Source organism: Balearica regulorum, chromosome 3 (genome assembly GCF_011004875.1).
Source record: "Balearica regulorum gibbericeps isolate bBalReg1 chromosome 3, bBalReg1.pri, whole genome shotgun sequence".
In the NCBI taxonomy this organism is placed as follows: Eukaryota; Metazoa; Chordata; class Aves; order Gruiformes; family Gruidae; genus Balearica; species Balearica regulorum.
This window is the reverse complement of record NC_046186.1, coordinates 112,915,685-112,936,050: the sequence shown is the minus strand read 5'-3', so window position 1 is coordinate 112,936,050 and position 20,366 is coordinate 112,915,685. Positions and strand designations below refer to the sequence as shown.

Sequence of the window (20,366 nt, the reverse complement as noted above, 5' to 3'; positions counted from 1 at the left end):
GGCCGGCCCGGTCCCACGGCGTTACAGCACCGCACGAGCGGTGAGATCCAGGGTCACCTGCCGCTTGCTGCCTCTTCAGCCAGGGGCAGACAGCGAGCCCCTACCCCCGCCGTGCTCACCGGGACAGGCACCAGGCTCGGCAACACCAAACGCTCCCAGGCCAGGCCCGGCTCGGCCACCTTGGTCTGTTACGGTCAAGGCTGCAGCTTCGCACGGCAGAACTTTGTGCCGCCTTCTTTGTGGGTTTCAAGGCGTACGTATTGAAATAAAGCAAAACAAAAGATGTCCAATCACTTTAACACGTACCCATCATTAAGGCATACGTTCTGCAAGGATTTTTCTTCAAAACCAACATAAATCTCTTTTTTTGTCATTTCCAGCATTCACTTCATGCTGTTTTATGACCTCTTCATCTTCGCGGCTGCAACCAGCATTCAGAGAACCAAGAACCCCCATGGCTCTCAACCCAGCAGCCTGGTGGGAGCAGTGATATCGCTTGATTTCCATGTGCCACATCTCAATAGCTAGTGAGTGATCCTTTAGGAGGTGCAAACGAACTTCAACAGACCCGCATTTCCTCGCCATACAGCTCGGCGACCACCCCATCTCAATACAAAACATCAAATTAATCTTGCAAACATTTGAAGAACCCCGAGAACTGACTTAACACTTGAAACCCGCGTGGGGCAAAGGCAGGACCGACACGTGTTTCCTTCCCTCCTAGCAGCATTGCCGTGCCCGAGGACAGAGCTACTCCACATTGAGCTTTGTTTTTATGTTCATGGCTGCCAGCTCTGCCACAAAGTAACGGAAGACGTGGGGCACTGGGACAACCTCGATGGTGTCTACCTCGCTGCAGACAGAGCAGGAGTACCTCCTGTTGCTTGTCACAGAGGAGGAGTGCGGTGGTTTCTCCAGCACAGGAGACGTCATGCTGCCGCAGCTCATGCAGACATAGGCTACAGAGCCGTCGGAGCAGTTGAACAGGCGGTCTTGCAGCAAGAAAGACGTTCCATGAGCCAGCAAAGCGTCACGCTCCATCTCGCCAAAGCGAATCCCACCTTCCACATTCCTCCCCTTGACGGGCTGGTTGGTGACAGCATCTCGGGGCCCCGTTGTCCTCACCTGGAACTTGTCTGAGACCATGTGGCGCAGGCGCTGATAGTACACCACTCCCACGAAGATATCCGCCTCCAGCTCCAGGCCACTGATGCCACTGTACATCTTTTCCGTCCCAAAGAAGTTATAACCCGCACTCACTAAAGTCTCACCGAAGTATTTCAAAGCGGAGTTCTTCTCTGTGAAGGTGAAGGGAGTGGCATCGTAGGAGACGCCGTGCAGTGCTGCCGACTTCCCCGCCATGCTCTCAATTAACATCCCGATGGTCATTCGGGAGGGAAAGCCGTGAGGGTTGAAGAGGATGTCTGGAACCATTCCATTCTCCGTGAATGGCATATCCTCAACAGGCCACAGCTGGCTCAGGATACCTTTCTGTCCATGACGGCTGGCAAATTTATCTCCGACAGTTGGATTTCGAGGCACCCTCACAGTGATGCAAGCCTTCTTGAATTTCCCAGTGCCACGGTCATTACTGCATAACCTGACATTGTCTACAATGCCAACTTCCTTATTCCTGTGTAGGTGCAAACACAACCACAGCGAAGGTGTCAGGTGTGCTAATGATTTTTAGCTTTGAAAGGGAAATGAAGGAAAAAAACCCAAACCACTTTGTAAGATTCATAAAATGCCTTGGGACAGCTGGAGAACAGCACTGTTCTTGAGAAGTACTACTCAGTAGTGAGGGAAGTCAGACTGCATAGGAACTAGGGCAAGGAAGCAATATGGCAGCATCACACAAGTGCCATTCATTTGCCTTTTCTAATCCTAGAAGCACAGCTACAACTGTCAGGTGATCAGGTAACGTGCCACTCATGATATAAAATAAAGATCATTTAAACCTGGTTCATGTTTATCACGCTTTATCTGACAAACTGCACCCCAGTGCCATTTGTTCTGCATTAAGGCAGCAGTCCCTCTCCCTAGCCCCAATAACTTCGCACCATCTTGGTGGGATACCAAAATAAAGAAGCAGGTTCAGTGGAAAGCAGAGGGAAGTTCAGAGCAGAAGGGGAAGGCACAGTGTGAGCTGAGAGGGCTTTGCCAACAAGTTCCTTGGTCAGGGGTGTGCTGCTGCTCCAGGTGAACCCTCAGCCTGGTGTTCCACGTGCTAGGTGCCTGCTGCAGGCATAACTGCTGTTAGAGCTCTCAGCTCAAACTCTCCACTCGATTTGGAGACAACAGCTAAGGAATAAATACACTTTGTCCCATGTTAAGACAAGGTTACTTTTCTTCTTTCCTTTGAAGTCCTAATGAACACAGTGTTTGCTGAAGGACTGTACCTAAGTTTAGCTTCTGTTTCAAAGCTGTTATTTTTCTGTGTTCAAATGCAACCAGGCCATGCACACAAAAGAATCCCAACAAAAAAAAACCCCTGTGCTTCGTAAGCCTCTTCCAAGTTTGTTCAAACTTTTGAAGTCAAAAGCCTCTGTCCTCCTCCTCTTCCAAGCCACACATAAGATCTAGCAGTGTACGTAGCGCTTAAGGACAGCAGGGAGAACTCCCTCTTAAGGGCCCTGAGTCTCTGGGGTGAACCAAGAGCTGGCAACCTCATTGCTCTATCAGAACCTAAATAATTTCCTGATTTGGACCAAGAATGAACATAAGCTGAATGTTACAGAGGTAAAATGGCGCTCTGGGTAAGGAACCTGAACTAAGGCGGGGCTTGCATGAGACCTGGGGAGCAGGAGCGCCAAAGGGCTCTACAAGTGCTGAGCTAACAGATCCCCGCTACCACGTGCTGAATTTCTCAGCCCTGCTCTGTGACCAGGATGACTAACTCTATGAATCCACAGCAGTCTCCCCAGTGCAGCTGAGGCACCACCTGTTAGAGAGTAACAAACAACAGCTTTCCCAGTAGTTACTGTATTACCAAAGTGCTTCTCAAACCAATGCGCCTTCACAACCTGAATAACTACACAGCATTATCCTCACTCTACCAATGCTGTACAGAGACACAGGTAAGGCCTGAGGTCATACGGACCACCAGGAACGCAGGATGCTTTTAAATATATCAGGTTTTGCCAATGCTTTTTGCTTCGCTTTCTGGAAAGAACAAAGAAGATTTTAATGAAAGCCTCAGCAGCCTTCTCTCTTCCAACTGGAGTTCAAAAATCTTAAGAAACTTATCCCCAAAATATTCCAGGGGGAGGGAGGAGTGTAGTTGACATATTTTAACATTCTAGCGGTTTGGAAGCTTCAGTGTTAATAAAATTGCTCTTTGAACCCCTAATCCTGTAACAACTTTGCTTACAAGGTTTTCTGGCAAGCCTCTGAGACCAGGCACTTTGTTTTGGTTTTCTGTTTGGCATTTCTTTGGGTTTTTTTTAGACAGAATACCTTAGGTGAGTCAATTAACAAAAAGCTACAGAAAACAACTGCAGGGGATGGGCAGAGGAACAGTCCTTGGGAGACCCCAAAACATTTCTGCAAGCTCTTTCTTTTTACCAGCCCCAGATTCTCCTCCTGGGATAAGTTAGGCTCTGCAGCACACATTGGCTTACATAAAAGCCGTGACACATGCATAGGAGTCACCTACAACATGAACTTCATGCTCTCTCTGTCAAGACATGGACACTATGACACAAGGAGAAAAGGGAACACCTGGAGGAAAAGATACTGCAGCTCGTCAGGGCCAACTGCTCTCAGACCACAGCCAGGAGGGACAAGCTGAACTTACCGATAGTAGACAGTGAAGGTCTCCCCTGTGCTGAGGTTCATGAAGCTGTAGAAGGGGTCCCCGGGCTGTAGGATAGAGCCAACAAAAGGCAGTCCATCGGCATCCAACTTCTCCGTCACATTTGGATCACCAGGCCTGATGCCAAATACTAAATTATCGCCTGCCCTGCTTGCTTTCAGGGAAAGGTCAATGCTCTCCACCTTGATAACACTTCCATAGGCAAAGCCTCTCTGCCAGGAAGACTTGTTCACAATCTAAGAAGAAGAAACAAAGGCCTGTTAAAGACTTGCTAGTAACTTCAACAACGAAAGCATTTCCACTCCTTTCTAACATTGCCTTCCTAAACAAAGTCACTGTTCCAAAAGGCCCAAACCTTCTGTAACCTCAGTATTTTTCAATGCTGGAAGCTCACTGCCTTGCACAAGGGAGCTTTGCTCTGCGTTCAGTACCTCCAGCATTACCTGCAGTAACAACGCTTAACCGCCATGCTCCTATATCTGCCCTAACAGTGGCTGTGGACTAGCAGAAGCAGAAAAAAGGCTCTTCTCAGCTAGGTACCACCCTTCTTCCCAGTCCCCCACATCCAATTCTTCTACAGGCCAGCAAGATTTCTCCTCTTGGTGGCTTACCATTGCATCTTCCATGTCATAGCCGCTGTAGGAGATGACAGCCACAATTGAATTGGTGCCGATCGGATAGCTGTCTATACCATAATAGTCATACATGCTGGGCCGCACCAGAGGGCTCTGGGGAGTGTGGAGGTGGTACAGCTTGTTATCCGAGCGGTCCTTGTAGTTATAAACTGGAAACCCCATGGTTTGCTTTCCTAGAATGAAAGTTGGATTTATTCAGGATCATTTCAGAGTTAATCTATGTTTCATCCTCCATGTGTCTTAAGAAGAAAGCTGGAAATACTGACAGTTTAGAGGGATTATCAATCTTAAACCCCTTGGAATTTAATAATGGCCCTAAGTCCAGCTATAAAAGTTTCTGCAAACCACAACACTCGATTCTTGTCATAGCATTTCATAAGGACTATTTGTAATTTTGTGTCAATTCTGCAATTTCAAAATCTCCAATAAGGTTGGCGTGCTGGTTTCTGGTTTTGTTTGGTTGGGTTTTTTGGGCTTTTTTGTTTGTTTGGGGTTTTTTTTCCCCTCCTCTTCCCACAGTTTCCCATAGTGAGGCATGCCTTACATATTTCCAGGCCAAAAAGCATTTGCTTCTGCAGTATAAATATATTGGCAAGGAAAACAAGTTTTGAACATAGTCACATTGGTACTTTCAGAAAAGTACGAAAAAGTGGTAGCATTTTAAAGATGTCTTTCTGATAGTATTGTCAGAAATGCAATATGCTAGAGATGCTATCAAGGTAATGAGACCTGCTCTCTTGAAGTCCCTATCCACACACTTTCTCTTAGCCTTCTCTATTTTAAAAATAAGCTTTTTGCACATCACTTGCACCTCGGCTGACTGAAACCCCACTACGTACCCTATCCCAACTTCTTTCAGACAACCAAATCAATCAATTTAAATCTCTGTCAAATAGTTGTCAGAAAAAAAACCCATCCTGTTGCCACGGAGCTGCATTACTTTCGTGCAGCAGACGCCTCGCAAGCATCCTCTCAACAGCTGCAGTGCGGAGGCAGCAGTCGCTCACTGAAAACAGGTGGCGGGGAAACCTCACGCCAACGACTGAGGTTAACCTCTGCCGGCTGCGAGGATGAGAGGACTGTTGGCAGCACAGTTGTCGGACATTACCCACCACCAAACAGCTGGTGCTGTGCCCTTCAACTTGTCTATATGATCAACAACATCAAATACAAAACTTAGTAAAGGCGTAAGGAAGGCAACGAGTGCAAAAACCTAGAACTGCCCACTGGAAGGCAGCCAGGATGATAACTTGATAAACTTAGCTTCATTTGCTTTGCCATGAAAAAAAAATAATAAAGGCCGTTAATCAACTTCAATGTTGAAACAACGGCTGGGAAGAGCTGTTATTTGGGAATACAGGAAGACAAACTGGAATAGACATGCAAGAGATTCCCCCCCCTCCCCCCGCCCAGGGACTCACAGCATTAGGTCCTACAGCACTTACCCATCTGGCACTGGTACATGTTTCGTGGACTTTGGTTGTGGTCGGAGAAGGGGATGAGGTTGGCCACCACGCTCAGAATGCTGTGAGGGAAGAGCTCCTGGTGAGTCGTCACTCCGGGCACCACCTCGGACTCCAGCGAGGCCACGTTCATGAAGATCTGCAAGTACCAAATTGGACAATGCTCATTTGTGTCCTTCTTGCAAAGGGAAGGAAGCAAAGCAAAGCTGCCTCCAATGCCTTTCTAGCCATTTCAGTTTTAGCTGTGGTTGTTGTCTGCACCTTAGTGTAGTAGCAGGCAAGAAAACATACCAAGACAGCTGTTGAACCACCCATCACAATCACAGACCAACTGCAAGGAAAGCAAGTCTGGAAATACACAACTGCAGTAACACGTCCTCCTTAATCCACTGCTTGTCTGGCAATTTGGAGAACATGATGTAACACAAGATGAGACAGTACACACAAGATAGCAATCCTTCACCTCAAAAGCTTCACTAAGGTAACACCGAGAGCAGATTTCAGTATCTCAAAAAGATCCTTACGGTCCGTCCGAGACATTTACCCAAAATCAATTAGCAGGAGGTGAGAAAACCCTTTTACTACCTATTCTAGCTCTTCAACACAAGCTCCCTATGTCCCATCCTCAGCTCCTTTTGCAAATATTTTCCAAAATATTGGTTTTGAGCCGGGTACCTCTGTAAGAGCCAGCACTTTATACAGGAAATATGCAAACCCCACCTGTTCCAGAGTACCAATCCATTCATTCCTTCCATAGAACAGGTTTCTGACAGGCCGCACCATCCGGCAAGGGGTAGTAAAAATGAACAACCCAGGATACAGACTGGGTTTTCCTGTCATTGGGATAAGGACCACTTCTGCCCGTGCAGGAAATCTTTTCTCTTGCGTTATCTGTTGGTGCAAAGAAATACCGATTTAGAAACACGAACCAAGAATGGTTTAGTTGAGCTGCATCCAACAGGCTACACAATGAAAATGCCAACCACAGGGGTAGCTGCTAATATAAAATGGTGGAGAAAAGATTTAAAAATTACTTTTAGAAAAATCTCCACCAAGAAAAAGGACAGAATATCTCTATCCTACCTTTTTCAAGAAAAAAAGTTCTGCTAGAAATGACGTCTTCATAAACTAACAGACCACGTATACACATATAAACAATGAAAACAAAAAACCCCACTCCAATACCAACGTACAGCCAAAGAGAACTTATTTGTTCAGATTAAAACAAATTAAATGGAAATTTAAAAAAAAAGTTCCAAACATGCCTATTTTTGACCACTGCATATTGAGGATGTTTAGCTAAGAAACATTTTAAACAAGCCAACCTTGAAACGGCGGAGGGTTTCTGCAATCTCAGGAGCCAGCTCCCACTCTACCCAGCCCACCACAGAGCCGTCCAACACAACTCTGTAACACTCCGCGTAAGGCTTGCTTGGGGTCGCATTGATGGGGGTGACACCTGTGAGAAGAGGGGGTTGGTAGACAGAACAGCCAAAAAAGCAAACAAAACAGAGACGTTACTTCTGCAGGAAGCCTCAATCCACACCGAAAAGCTTTCTGAGACATCAAAAAATTCAGACATACAGGGAAAAGCTGTGGGTTACTTAATGGAACATATAGAATGTGCACAACTAAGAATGGTGTTCCTCTCCCTGTTCTTCTGATTGAAATAGGGACTGCTGTTATTGTGGTAATCGCAAGTGAGCTGCAGTTTAACTCAAGTCACCAGCAGCATTAGACGATCACTGCCAGGTCCAATCTCTCAGAGCTTGTGCTGTGCAATTCCTTGTGCTTAAGCAAGTATCTTTACAGCACACAGCTAAGAGACATTTACATTGGACTTTACACTCTCCAAAAGGTCGACGTGCCTGGGTAAGCAATGTGCTACTTACCACTGAGCAGAAGCACAGTAAGTACAGGTTTACCTTGATTTCACCTTCTCAAGTTAACAATGTACAGTGATGGCATCTGGAGAGCCTTTCCCAGATATGGGTTTGCAGGGCAGAAGGGTAAAAAAGGAAGGCTGCTCCATTAAATGATCAAGCCAATAAAACATACCTAGGGAACATAACAAAGGCGGGATGTCGGTCACAGGCACCATCTCCGTCACTATTTCACACAGAACTGTCATGTGGTTCATCAGACCACAGGGTTCTCCATCTGGGGTGTCCACAGGGCACAGGAACCCCCAGGACTCGGGCAGGAGCTTGCGGACGGTTGTAGTTCTCATCTGGGAAAATGCTGCCCCTCTGTGTATGCAGCGGAAGTGGGACAGGTAACGGATGAAATTCAGCTTGTCTCCCACCACACACAGACCGCTGTCCTGCAACATGCCCAGGCCTTGGGAACAAAATTGACATTTATGTCAGGACGTGATCCAGCTTTAACAAATAAAGTATGAAGTTACAAGGCAGTTTCATATTTTTCACTGACAAGCCCTAAAGATGCTCACATGGGATCCCAACACCAGAAGGCACATGTACTGTTGCCTGCGCACAGGCAACTCAGTAACATGTAAGAGGCCTAGAAACTTTTAAATTCCAAGCTATTGCTTAAAATCCAACTCCTTTTGGAAACATGTGAAAGTCATTCCCAGTGAAATGACTTGAGGATTTGCAGCTGGTACTTTTTACTGAAATTCTTTGGCTTTCCAAACTCGTTTCATTTTCTAGTGGGCATTCCATTACAGTATCATCACACTAGACACTGCAGTGAAGCACCAGGTAAATTTGAATTAAATATGTTAGCAAGGCAGTTTCTCATCATTTAAGCTCACATGGGGCAGTCCTGATAAACAAATGCCCCCTCTCTGTCTTACACTGCAAATAAGAAGAAATAATCTTTTGGAAAACAAATCAAAATACGGTTGCTCTTCTAGACAACGCTAAATTTAGTTTCCGCTATTTATCTGGGTATCTGGGCTTTGCTCTAATAACTAACCTGTTTTATACCATGCATAAAGTCTATGCTTGAGGAGAAATCTTGCCTTGTTCCTCAACTGTCCCCTTCCTCAAACCATGTGCATTAATTCAGCTACAGTGTACAATGTCTGCACACAAGCAGTTGTTTTCAGTTAACAGCTCTGTTTTATGTCGTTTCTCATTCTGTTTAGCAGGGAAAAAAAAGGCTTCTTAAACATGAAGATTTATTTACCGGTTTTGGATCGCAGGTTACCAGTCGCAAGAAGATATTCAAACGGCTTGGTAAAGTCCGTTGCCAGGCTGAATGCCTTCACCAAGCTGTCTGCATTTATGTTGATATCTGCTTTTTCTGTTCTTTTCTCCAAAACAAACTTAACGGATTGCAACCAGCTTTCAAGCCTCTCCTATGGTTTAAAAGTGAGAGATTTAAATTTAAAACAGGAGAATAGAGGCTCAAATTAGAACTTCCCATCAGTTGCATGTGCTACAGGAATCCTCTGAGATCAGGAGGATGGACAACTTTTAGTGAACTGACAGTTTTCCAGCCATATTTCCCACACTGACTTCATTTTATCAAAACGCTGATGGTACCACGCCAACACAGACCTGCAAGGAAAACACCCATCTGACAGCTTAGTAATCACTTCCACCCAAACCAGTGATGAGTCTGGCAAATGACATACAATAACAGAATTTCATAAAGGACAAACAAAACCCAAAGCAGATTGTGCCTATATTCTGACCACAAGAATAATCCCTCTGCTAAATACAGTGACGAAATAAAATCACATTACAAAGTAAGTTTAGAGACCAACACTTGAAGGCCATGGACACACAGTATTTAAATGTTGCTGAGATAATCTGAGATAGTGGACTGGATTTTCATTTTAACTGTAATTTTATCACTGCTGTGATCTTAGATACTACATAAAAACAGGGAAAAGGACATAACATACCCAACAACGCCTTGGACTCTTAGGAAAAATCCACTGTATAAAGCTGCACTGTGTCTATACTCTTGCCTATTTAGGATCTTTGCATTCAAAAAAGGGGCTGTTAACTTACTCCCCTGCTGATCTGACACAGCCAGGCAGGAAAGCAACATCTTCTGGTTCCTGGTGGCAGTGTAGCACTAAAATGCCTCACAGAGCTCACTTGTTATTTTATTTCTAAACTCAATGAAACCATTCAAGTAGTAGAGAGGTTTAGGTTTTAGTAGTCTTTCTAAAAAAACAATACTAAAGAAAATTTTGGCTAAAATGGAAAAGAAAGGTTTAAAAAAAAAGAGTTATCCAGTAACTCAGGGAAGGATCTTTACTTGGGGATGGGAACTACTATTACACAATGATTTCATGGGATAGTCAAGAACAGGAATACTTTCCTCCTGGCATCCTAAAATGAGGAATCCCTAGAAATAAGCTGAATTCATATTGAACTGGAATAGATTAGGAAACTGCAATTTTACATCACCAGCAATAAATTAACTGCCGAAGTCAGAAGCATGCTATCAACTTCCTGATCTGTAAGAGTATTTAAAGATGGGAGAGCAATGACATCATCATAAATCATCACATTCATGGGGAAGGGGGAGGGAAGCAGTTATTTTCTTGCACATTTGCCATGTGAAACCACCACAAGGCAGATCTTCACCACTCCTCTATCAATTGAAACAACAGAAGTATGGCGATTCAAAACCCCTTCAGGCCTTACCTTTAAGAACATAAGGAAAAGCTGTCCTGGGGTAAGCACTTCGTGATTCATCAGACTGTCCGGGTTATCCTCCATGCACTCCCCTTTGGCAAAAGCATACAGCTTCCGAGTCATCATGCAGAGCAGGTAGAACTTTTCGGTTCTATTTGTCAGGTGTATGCAGATACACTTGCTGGAGGAAGAGAAAGGAGGAGCACAGCTAACACCATCTCTTCATGCTAGATGTTCTTCAAGTTTTTCCTAAATAGTTGGACACCTTTTTTTTTTTTTTTTTGGCTAAAAAGCCTAAGAAGGCACAAGCTTTTCCAGTTGCCCTTAGTACTGTATGAAAATTCCAAGAAATAATAGTAAAAAAACCACCTCAGAGACTGAGCTGAAAAATGACCAGTTTGTCTTTTTAAGGGCCTACTTTTGTGAAGGATATACTTGGCTGATTAAATGAAGGTGAACCTTGAGAAAGATTGATTGTACACACTCCCACGCTAGATGTCCTTATGTGTCCTGGTTTTGGCAGGGATAGAGTTAATTTTCTCCCTAGCAGCTGGTTAGTGCTGTGTTTTGGATTTAGGATGAGAATAACGTTGATAACACACTGATGTTTTTAGTTGTTGCCAAGCAGTCAAGGACTTTTCAGCTTCTCACACTGCCCCACTAGCAAGTAGGCTGGGGGTACACAATAAGTTGGGTAGGGACACAGCCGGACAGCTGACCCAAACTGGCCAAAGGGATATTCCATACCATATGATGTCATGTTCTGTATATAACTGAGGGTGGGCTGGGAGGTGGGGGCAGCTCAGGAACTAGCTGAGTATCACCTTCAGGTGGTGAGAAATTGTGCTGTTCGTCACTTGTTTTGTATGTTCTTTTATCATCATCATTATTCCTTCCCTGTCCTATTAAACTGTCTTTATCTCAACCCACAAGTCTTACTTTCTCCTTTTTGATTCTCTCCCCCACCCCCCTGGCAGGGGGAAGCGAGCGAACGGCTGTGTGGTTGCGTTAGCTGCCGTCAAGGTTAAACCATGACAGCCTACAGTTTATGGAAACAGTTATTTGAGTTAAGACCAGTCAACTGCTAAGGTTTGCGTGTTATTTTATGGCAGCTATGACTCCAACCATATACATGCACATATCCACTTACATACACCCCACCCCAAATCCGAGCTGGAAACTAGTAGTGCCCAAGATACTTGAGCACTGAAGGATTTTTTTCAGCTTTTCACTTCTGCTCAACATTGCCCTCTGCAGGTTCTGCCCAGAGAGGTTACTGTTCCAGCTCTCCCATATACAGGGTAGAATCCCAATTATTGTTTTACTATTCCTCCTCTTCTATCTCCTCAGCTGAGGCAAATAAGGTGCACAGAATGTATCAGAGGAGGGAAAAACCAAACCAGAACAATGAACCATGCACCAGAATATTGAGAAATAAGAAAAATCAGAGTAATTCCAACTTTCCTGCAATTACCTACTCACATTTCTCAGTACAAAGTTCTGTGCTTCCAGCTGGTCTATGGACTTATAAGTGCCCCTCTGAGGGGCTGCAGACTGCCTTTGTGTCCCAGCCACCCACCTGACCACCCCCTATTTACAAGTACTCAAGGACCGGGCATCCCAAATAAGCCTTTTCATGTGCTAAAAAAAGGCCTCTCAAAGGGCAAACACCTACTTTACCAGAAAAAGATATTATTTACTTGAATGCCTGTCATGCTGACAGTCTCAAATCCAGCTCTTCCATTCCTTTCTGACTTTTTCCATGAAATAAGCAAGACTTTAAAGCACCTAATTTCTACCATTTAAAAAGAAAAATGTAATTCTTATCATAGTTGCAAATGACTGTGTGAAACTGATAAAGCACCACAAATTGCAGTATTTTTGTTCAACAAATAGAGCCTTGGGCAATTACAGACCTAGCTTTAACCTTCTCTTTCTTACCTTAGTCTTTCTGTTTTTCATCAAATACATCAGAAAAATCGCATCTAAATAACAACAGATACCCTCTCCTGAAACCTTTTTGGGGATACTTGTGTCAATCTATCGAAATACATATTTCTGAACACCACAAGTACGGATTATCATAATACCCTGGAGTCCCACAAAAAACTGACCACTGGCTATCATTTTATAAATGCATGTGAAAACCATAACAAAGCGTGATGTAACATGGCAGAGTACTCTTATATCTGCCTATCATTTCAATACAACTACACTGAACCACACACTCCTGCATGCATATGTACATACTTCAAAATGAAGTCTGCAGCCTGTTCATTGCTGTACCACTCAGGAAGGTTAAGTTTTACTCTGAAGCTCTTTCCCAGGTATTCGAGGACGTTTTGCTGTGTAAAACAGCCTGCATCCACTACCGCCCTCATCATCTCAGTAACGCAGTTCACATAAAAGGTGTCACCTTCCTTTCCTTTGACCAACTCTTCAAAAATCTGGTAGTCTGGGAAATCAACTAGTGCCTGAAAGACAGAAGTGTATCAGATCAGAAAAAAAACAGTCACAGCAACATCTATCCGTAAAACACAGCAAAAGAACTAGGGCACCCCACTGATTTAGGTTTCCAGTCCTCTGGAAACACCCTTCCACTGCACAAACTGAAAAATAAAGTGGGGTTGAGGTGCTAAGAAAGTAATGCAGAGGACAGTTGTTCCCCGATGATGGTCACAAGAACTCCCCCAATCCAGTGAGACCCTTGGAAAAAACCAAAACAAACTTGAACCATCTAAACTAACAGGCTTCTCTTGTTTAGGTAAGATTTACTAATACCTTTACAGAATGAGCTCACTTACAAACATGAATTTAATTCACCATTGTCTCAAGCTGCTACTCATTCTCATGCAAATCAAAAGGCAATTTACTTTAGATGAAGGCTGTTAGAATGAATTAACTTTAGTCTCAGCACTTCATATACTAAAGCTCATACTCAAGTCCCGTTCCTAGTTGTTGATGTTATAATGGTTTCCTAGCTGTTTCATTACCTCAAGGTTAAGCAAATATGTTGTCTACCAAAAACTTCTGTATTTATCAACAAATGTGCCTCATCTTTAAGGCACATGACATTTAAATAGGCTTCAAAAACTTCAGGAAAAATTGAAGGCTGCATGAAAAAGACACCAAGGCAGATTTCTTCACGAGAGGGGGCAATGTAAGCTCAGTTCTGCTGCTCAGTAATCATGATATATACACTTTGGAAGCAGCCAGAGCACGTGCTGCCTCTTGTCCAACAGAGGAAAGCAGCAGGATGATCATACAGTAAGAAGAAACCAGAATTAGAGCCAGAACAGAAGCGCAGCGGGGCCGCAGTAGCAGCAGTTTGCCCAGAGGGACCTGGACGGGCTGTGGGAAACCAGTGCAGAACCGAACTGGATTGATGCATGGGGGATGCAAACCCACAGAGAGACACTGCTTATGGAAGAATTCGAACTTAAGACAACAATACCTGCTTATCCTGAGATCTCATGAGCTACCAGAAAGTCAGTACAATTACTTGTTGTTTTAATATGCAAAGGAATCAGCTACTTTTGGTAACTACTTTGTTGAAACAAAAACTGAGGCAAAGCATTGAAGGAAAAGTGAAATGCACTATGCAACAGTGACGTGAATACAGCAGGTTGAAAGAAGAAGATACAAATTCACTGAGGCCAATTTACATGACGCTTCCATCACGTAGTACCACAGGTCTCTGATTTCCTCTAACACTTAGCTGCTGCAGTTAAAATATGCAGCTGAAGTACTCTGGCTCTGCTACTAGAGAAAGCATGCTTTTGGAGGAGAATTTTAAAAGTCTTGTCTCAAGTAAAACTTTGGCCTGCTCTCCAAAGAACAGTTTACAGCCATGAAATGTGCTCAAATAGCTCCTTCCAGATCTTCATCGCTTCCAGTTCCAATCACAAGCAGCATTTTATTTTTCTCCTTAAAAAAAGAGAAAAGCCAGTTCACTGGTTTACTTTTAGATGGGACAACCTGACTTTAATGGTTAATGTTGTTCACTGACTGAACGCTCAGTTGTCACTCTGTCTTCAAAGATTCCTGAGATCTTTCACATTAGGTGGCAAACTCCTACACACTCCAAGAGCTATTCACCCAGGGCATTCGTTAGCAAAAAGCCGTGAAACTCTTGTGTAACTTTCCTCTCTCAATCCTGCACACACTTCCTCTGCTGCAGCCCAGTGTTGCATTACAGGCATAGGCTCTTCTTGGACTATAGTTCTTTGGCCAATATAGGAAGGATGATGGAAAATACTTAACATGGAATTAGCTGCTTCTCATTACTTAAATAAAAGCGTAAGCATTAGTTGTTTACCTTCAGCGCAAATCCCAAGGGAAGGAAGAACAACTCTTTCTGAAAAATGAAATTCACCATGACACAACCATTTTCCAAGTAGTGAAGATTCATGTTGATTGCAGTGTGCTCATCCTTAACGCAGTGCATCACTACTCCTGCAAAACCCAACACAAGCAAAGGCCAACGTGAGTCGTACAAAACAAACTGGCTGCATTGCTGCGACGCATCCGAGCGGGCGCAAGACGACTCGGGAGAGAAACTTTGGTGCTTCATGGCTGAGAACACAGGGCAGACCACTAGTTTCAGCATCAGTCTTAAATAAGTATCATTTCAAATAAATACATCAGCTCAATTCAGTTCTTAGCGGGCGAATGTCTCAGGACAGCCGGCATGCTTGCTCAGAGGCTTGGAAGATGCATACGGTTTTTAAGAAAAGGAAAGCCCCAAGCCTCCACTATTCTGTCTGTAGCCTTAGGTTCCGAGATACAGTAACGCACAGGTACTCTTCCTAATTGCACTCTGGGTCAAGTTCTCGCATCTCTGTGTTCAGGTGGTACCGCTGAAGCAGTGTTTCCTGGTCCTGTCCCATGCTATCCACTGCAGGACAAAGAAAACTAAACCAAATGGGACCATTTAAATCTGCAGTGCCTCAAAATTAATTAACGTGGAATTGGGAGTGTGTGCGCTCAAGCACCATGGTCCTGCAGCTGCTAACACCTGTAAAACTGTAACATTTCCGGTTTAATAAAGTTTTAAACTTGTTTTACTGAGTATACACAACAAAGGTATGGGACAGAATCTAGTTAATCTGCTCTGTGCAAATTAAATCTGCCATCTCCAAGTATGGATAAACAAATTAAATGAAACAAGTCCAGCGTTTACATTGCCTTCTACCGAAGGTAGGGTTTTAGTTACACCCTCCACGTAACGACAGGTTACAGGTACTCGAGGAATAAGCTCTCCTTGCTCGCTTGGGTGGCTCTGACGGCCTCAACAAAACCAGCACCTGCCTACTGCTTCTACCCTTGCAGTGGTGCTCACCCTGTATTTTCATACATAGTAAAAAATACAAATATTATACAAGAGCTGCACCAAACATCAGCTACAGATGGTCACTCCTGTTTGTCCTCAAGTAGTCACAAGCAGAATGCTGCAGGAAACCTGTTCAGCTTACCGTACTCTGTGAAACCAGGGCCTCTGTTTTTCCATTTGTGTCTGGTCATTGCAAGTGGGAAATTTCGCCTAGGCATGATCAGCATCCTAATAACTTTTTCTAAGCCATTGATTATAAAGTAGCCTCCCATTTCCTGGCAGAAGAAGAAGAATTTTGATGTGCTTTGAAATTCATAATCCAGCAGTGTAAAGAGAAGACAAAAACGTCTGTATTATACATTAACAAACATTTGATGTTTTACCTATGAAACACACTGCAAGACGTATGCTTCAGCCCTGCATTTGGAAAGGCTGCACTCCTTGCCATCAACTATTAAGTCTAAACGTAGCATACGGTGCAAGGAAAGGGTTCTACAATTTAAAGGAAAAAAGAAAAAAAAAGGCAAAAAGCCAAAAACCTGTGTGGTCAACTGAATGGTTTGAAAGAGCTGACATTAACTATTTTTTTTTTAATAAACAGTCTGAAGTTCTCATTTTGAGTTTATAAACTAGAGGGATCTTCAGTACAGAAAACCTCTGTCTGGTCACATACAAGCTTAACACTGATAAATATACAGAACCTCAAACAGTATGCCATTACACAAAAAGCTTATTGGTAGCAAATAATGCTATGAACGAAGGTACAAGTGGCATGCTAGAGGGGCAGCAGGAGTACGTCATTGTAGATTTTCTTTCACAGTTTGCTCACTCTTTCTGTGAGCGCAAAATACGGCACTAAATAATTCTGTATTAAATTCCCCACAGCTGACATGCTACTGGGAAGATGAAGAAAAAGCTGCAGAAGACAACGGAGAATGAAAATGTCGCTTTCAATGCCCGTTCTCCAAATCTTTGTCTCCTCAGAGGCCCGCTCACAGCTACGTGGCCTCAGCAGCTGGTTAGCAGTTCAGAAGTCATATACTGGAACTGTAGGTATTGGCACCGAACAGATCCCTGTATTCAAGGACAGCTGTGATTGCATATTTTTCAAAATGCTGTATGGAACATTCAGAGAAAATAACAAGCCAAACTTGAAATAAAATATAAACGCTCAAGTTCTGTAAAGAGAAGGTGGCCTGAGATACTGCTCAGGCAAAATGCAAATTATCCTGATCCACAAAATCCCCGTTACCTCTTCCTCCTCATGGTGCTGCATGAGCTCTTGTGGAGAAAGATTATAGAGGTTGCACAACTTGGACTTCACCATGATTGGAATATACCCCAGGGGCTGTTTAATAGTCCCTTGTGGCATGCCATTCACTGACCAGCTGATGTCAGCCTGCAACGACACAAGGCAAACAGTGAGCAAATTAAGTTGCCCTTTTAAATCTTTCCTGCTAGATTAACTATACACTTAATATAACCACCATCTGTTCAACAAAGTTCTATCGCTGTGAAATGGTAATAACGAACATAAAAAGCAGAACCATTAGATACGTGCATGAAGATTACTCCGTGGAAAACAAGTCAACGTGGGTTTAGGGCAGAAAATCACACAAGCCTAGAACAGGGTAAAGCAGCAGCTAGTAGAGCGAACAAAGCTGATGCAGTCTTGGCCTTTCAGACCCTTCGACAAAGCAGCCTAAATAAAAAGGCAGCCACAGGATGTGAAAGGAAACCCCAGAAGTTAACAAACAATTAAAAGAAAAAGTAGAAGAAACCAGAAACTGCTTAATGGAAGGACATCCACCCTACAAGCCTGCAGAGACCTTTCATAAGACTTGTTCACTTAATCTGAACTGATTTACTTAACAACTTAATCTTCACTTAACAATCTGAACTGAGCAATCTGAAAAGCGAGACAGAAAAACGTGTGTGAAAGAAAACGATTTATTTACAGTAACAAGATCTGGCAGTGGGTCTGCAGAAGGACCCCTCCACTGTAAGAAACAAGGTGACAAAACGCTCCACGGGAGCAAACAGTTCTGACTTTATATGCAGAATGACAGGCTTTAAAAGAGGAAAGAAACACCAGCACTGCAATACAAAAACACCTAGTTCAACACCTGGAAACAGTTAAAAGAGTAAATTGAGTCTCAGGAATTACTAGGTAAGAGAAGGGACATGTTCCTACACCCCTCTAAATCCACAGTGCAGCACTGAGACCTCTGCGCAGTTCTGGTCTCCAGCTTAGGCCAGGACTAAAGGTGTAAAGCCGACTCCTGCGGGAGCAGCTGCTCAGCAGAGCGGGGCTCACGTCTCACCTTGGGGAAGCGAGAACCGCACGGAGAATCCAAGGGAGGGGGACGCGGTTAATTAAGGGCAGCAGGGTGGAAACAGGGAATGATTACACACTGCTTCCCGCTATGCCAGGGCTGGGAGCAGGAGAGACCAACCCAGCCATCCAAGCACAAGGCAATACCTTCTCACACAAGACACAGCAAAATATTTTTGTTCCAACCGTTCCAAACATTTATATGGGTTCAGAAAAATAATTAAACAACCAACCATTGGAAAAAAGACGGGAAATAATTTGGGTATGAAGAATAAAAGCATCGCTAGCTCAGGAAAATCTGAAAGTCACTGGGAACAATCTGCGACTGCCCCACTTTCACGTTAAGATACTGCACTTACAGTCACTTTTATCACTGTTGGTTGTAATGCTTTGGAAAAAGAAAAAAAAAAAAAAAAAAGCAAAAGCTGAAGTTGCAAGTAAGCATTCCCTCGCACCAGGTGCCTCGTGCAAACGTCCAGCTCAGGCACAATTACACAGTTTAATAAAAACCAGCCAGAGCTGTGCAATCCTGTCACAGCGCAAAGGAAAACATTTGCTGAGGACGGCTCTCCTCCAGGCAAGCGTCGGAGCGATTCAGAGAGACGACGAACACGGGACGCGAACAAGAGGGATTTGTAACTCCGGGCTCCCGAGGCGCGGGGGCTGTCACGGCTGTCCTCCGGCGGGGCTCCGAGCCGGCCGGCTGAGCCCACAGCCCAGGGCACCGCTGCCAGGGCGGGCGGCGAGACCGGGCCTGCCACGAGCTCGGTTTAAGTGACGTTTGCGCCGTGAGCTCATACTTCAGCAACCCCCGAGACTCCACGCGGGACAGAGCTCTCAGAACACCCCACACCCCCCCGCGGCAGGTGACACCGGGAAGGGGACTCGAACTAAAGCAAAGCACACGGAAACGCGTGAAGGGCTCGGCCGGCTTTGCTCCCCGCCACAGCGGCGGCGTGGGGGTACCCCGCGTGAGCAGGACACGCGTGTCCGGCGGGCAGGACCCCACCGGGCGGCGGCAACCGGACACTTACGGCGATCCTGCCGCGGTAGGTGCTGCGCAGGCCGCGGCACTCGGCGGGGAACACCCTCCTCTCCTGGCAGACCGTCCCCGCCGGCACGGCGGGGGGGGCGATGGACACCCCGGCCACCACCAGCAGCACCCGGTTGTCCTTCAGCGCGAACTCCAGCGGGGACAGATCCTGCAACGGCACCGGATGAAGCGCGCCGGGAGGGCCCGGCCCGGCCCGGCCCGGCGCCCCCCGCCCGCGCCCCCCCCCAGACCTGCACGGCGCGGTAGACGCCCTCGCTGACGGCGTAGTTGAAGGACTCGATGTGGGCGCCGGTCAGGTCGCGCCGGGCCCCGCTGCGCCGCGGCGGCCGCAGCCGGTGGGGGTCCCCTCCGCGCCCCGCCATGCCGGTCCCGCGCCGCCGCCTCGCGCCGCCTCACGGGAAACGGCGAGGGCGGGGGCACGCGGCGCCGGACCGCGTGCAGGGCTCGCCGCCAGGGCGCCGCCGGGGGGCGCTGCGGCACCCACCGCCGCGTGCGAGGAGCGCGGCGGCGCACGGCCATCCATCCGCCGCCCGCGCGCCGCTTCCCTGCGTCTCGGGGCAGCTCACGCGCTTCTGCCCCACAGCCGCCACCCCCCCCCCCCGCGCCCCCCAACCCCACCCTGTGCCCCACAGCCACCACCCCCCCCCCCCCCGCGTCCCCCCGTTCCGGCCCCCTACCATGTGCCCCACAGCCACACCCACCCGTGTTCCCCCATCGCTGCCCCCCACAGCCACGTTCCCCCGACCCTGTCCCCACCCTGTGCCCCACAACCACACCCACCCACGTCCCCCATCGCTGTGCTCCCCCCGCCGGTACTCCCAGCACCGTGTCCCCAGCCATCTGCACCCATGTCCCCCAGTGCCCCCTGCCCCATCCGTCCCAGGGTCCCAGCTGCAGTGGTGGGGAAGCTTTGCCACCCCGCACCCCACATCGCTCCCTGCCACCTCCACACTCCTGTACCCCCAAAGACCCTCCCCCCGCCGTTCAGCTCCCACCAGTGCGGGACAGCCCAGCGCCCCTCCTGCCATTTGTCACCCCAAGGTGAAGAACCCTCTGCCAAAGGGCTGGGCCAGCTGCTGGGGTCCCGCCTGGCAAGTGGGGGGGCACTGAC

General features: G+C 46.2%; 1 protein-coding gene across 1 annotated transcript; it reads right to left on the bottom strand.

The window, feature by feature from the left end:
* Window positions 1–236: 236 nt before the first annotated feature.
* Window positions 237–19,669, bottom strand: POLR1B (RNA polymerase I subunit B). The gene is made up of 15 exons (XM_075749519.1): window positions 19,486–19,669; window positions 19,236–19,403; window positions 17,119–17,265; window positions 16,009–16,141; window positions 14,853–14,989; window positions 12,785–13,008; window positions 10,544–10,715; window positions 9,066–9,237; window positions 7,971–8,252; window positions 7,238–7,371; window positions 6,633–6,803; window positions 5,895–6,051; window positions 4,426–4,622; window positions 3,797–4,050; window positions 237–1,633 (listed from the first exon to the last, which is right to left on the bottom strand). Exons 1-15 carry the CDS (start codon window positions 19,615–19,617, stop codon window positions 751–753), a joined length of 3,363 nt encoding a protein of 1,120 aa, XP_075605634.1. The 5' UTR covers window positions 19,618–19,669; the 3' UTR covers window positions 237–750.
* Between the last annotated feature and the right edge of the window lie 697 nt (window positions 19,670–20,366).

What these genes read in the sequence shown, in the direction of transcription:
- POLR1B (XM_075749519.1), bottom strand. Translation starts at nt 19,617, where the DNA reads ATGGCGGGGCGCGGAGGGGACCCCCACCGGCTGCGGCCGCCGCGGCGC. An exon ending in GCGTCTACCGCGCCGTGCAG is followed by an intron (nt 19,404 to 19,485) that starts GTCTGGGGGGGG and finishes GTGCCGTTGCAG; the next exon opens with GATCTGTCCCCGCTGGAGTT. An exon ending in CATGTACCAGTGCCAGATGG is followed by an intron (nt 4,623 to 5,894) that starts GTAAGTGCTGTA and finishes CTTTCATTCTAG; the next exon opens with GAAAGCAAACCATGGGGTTT.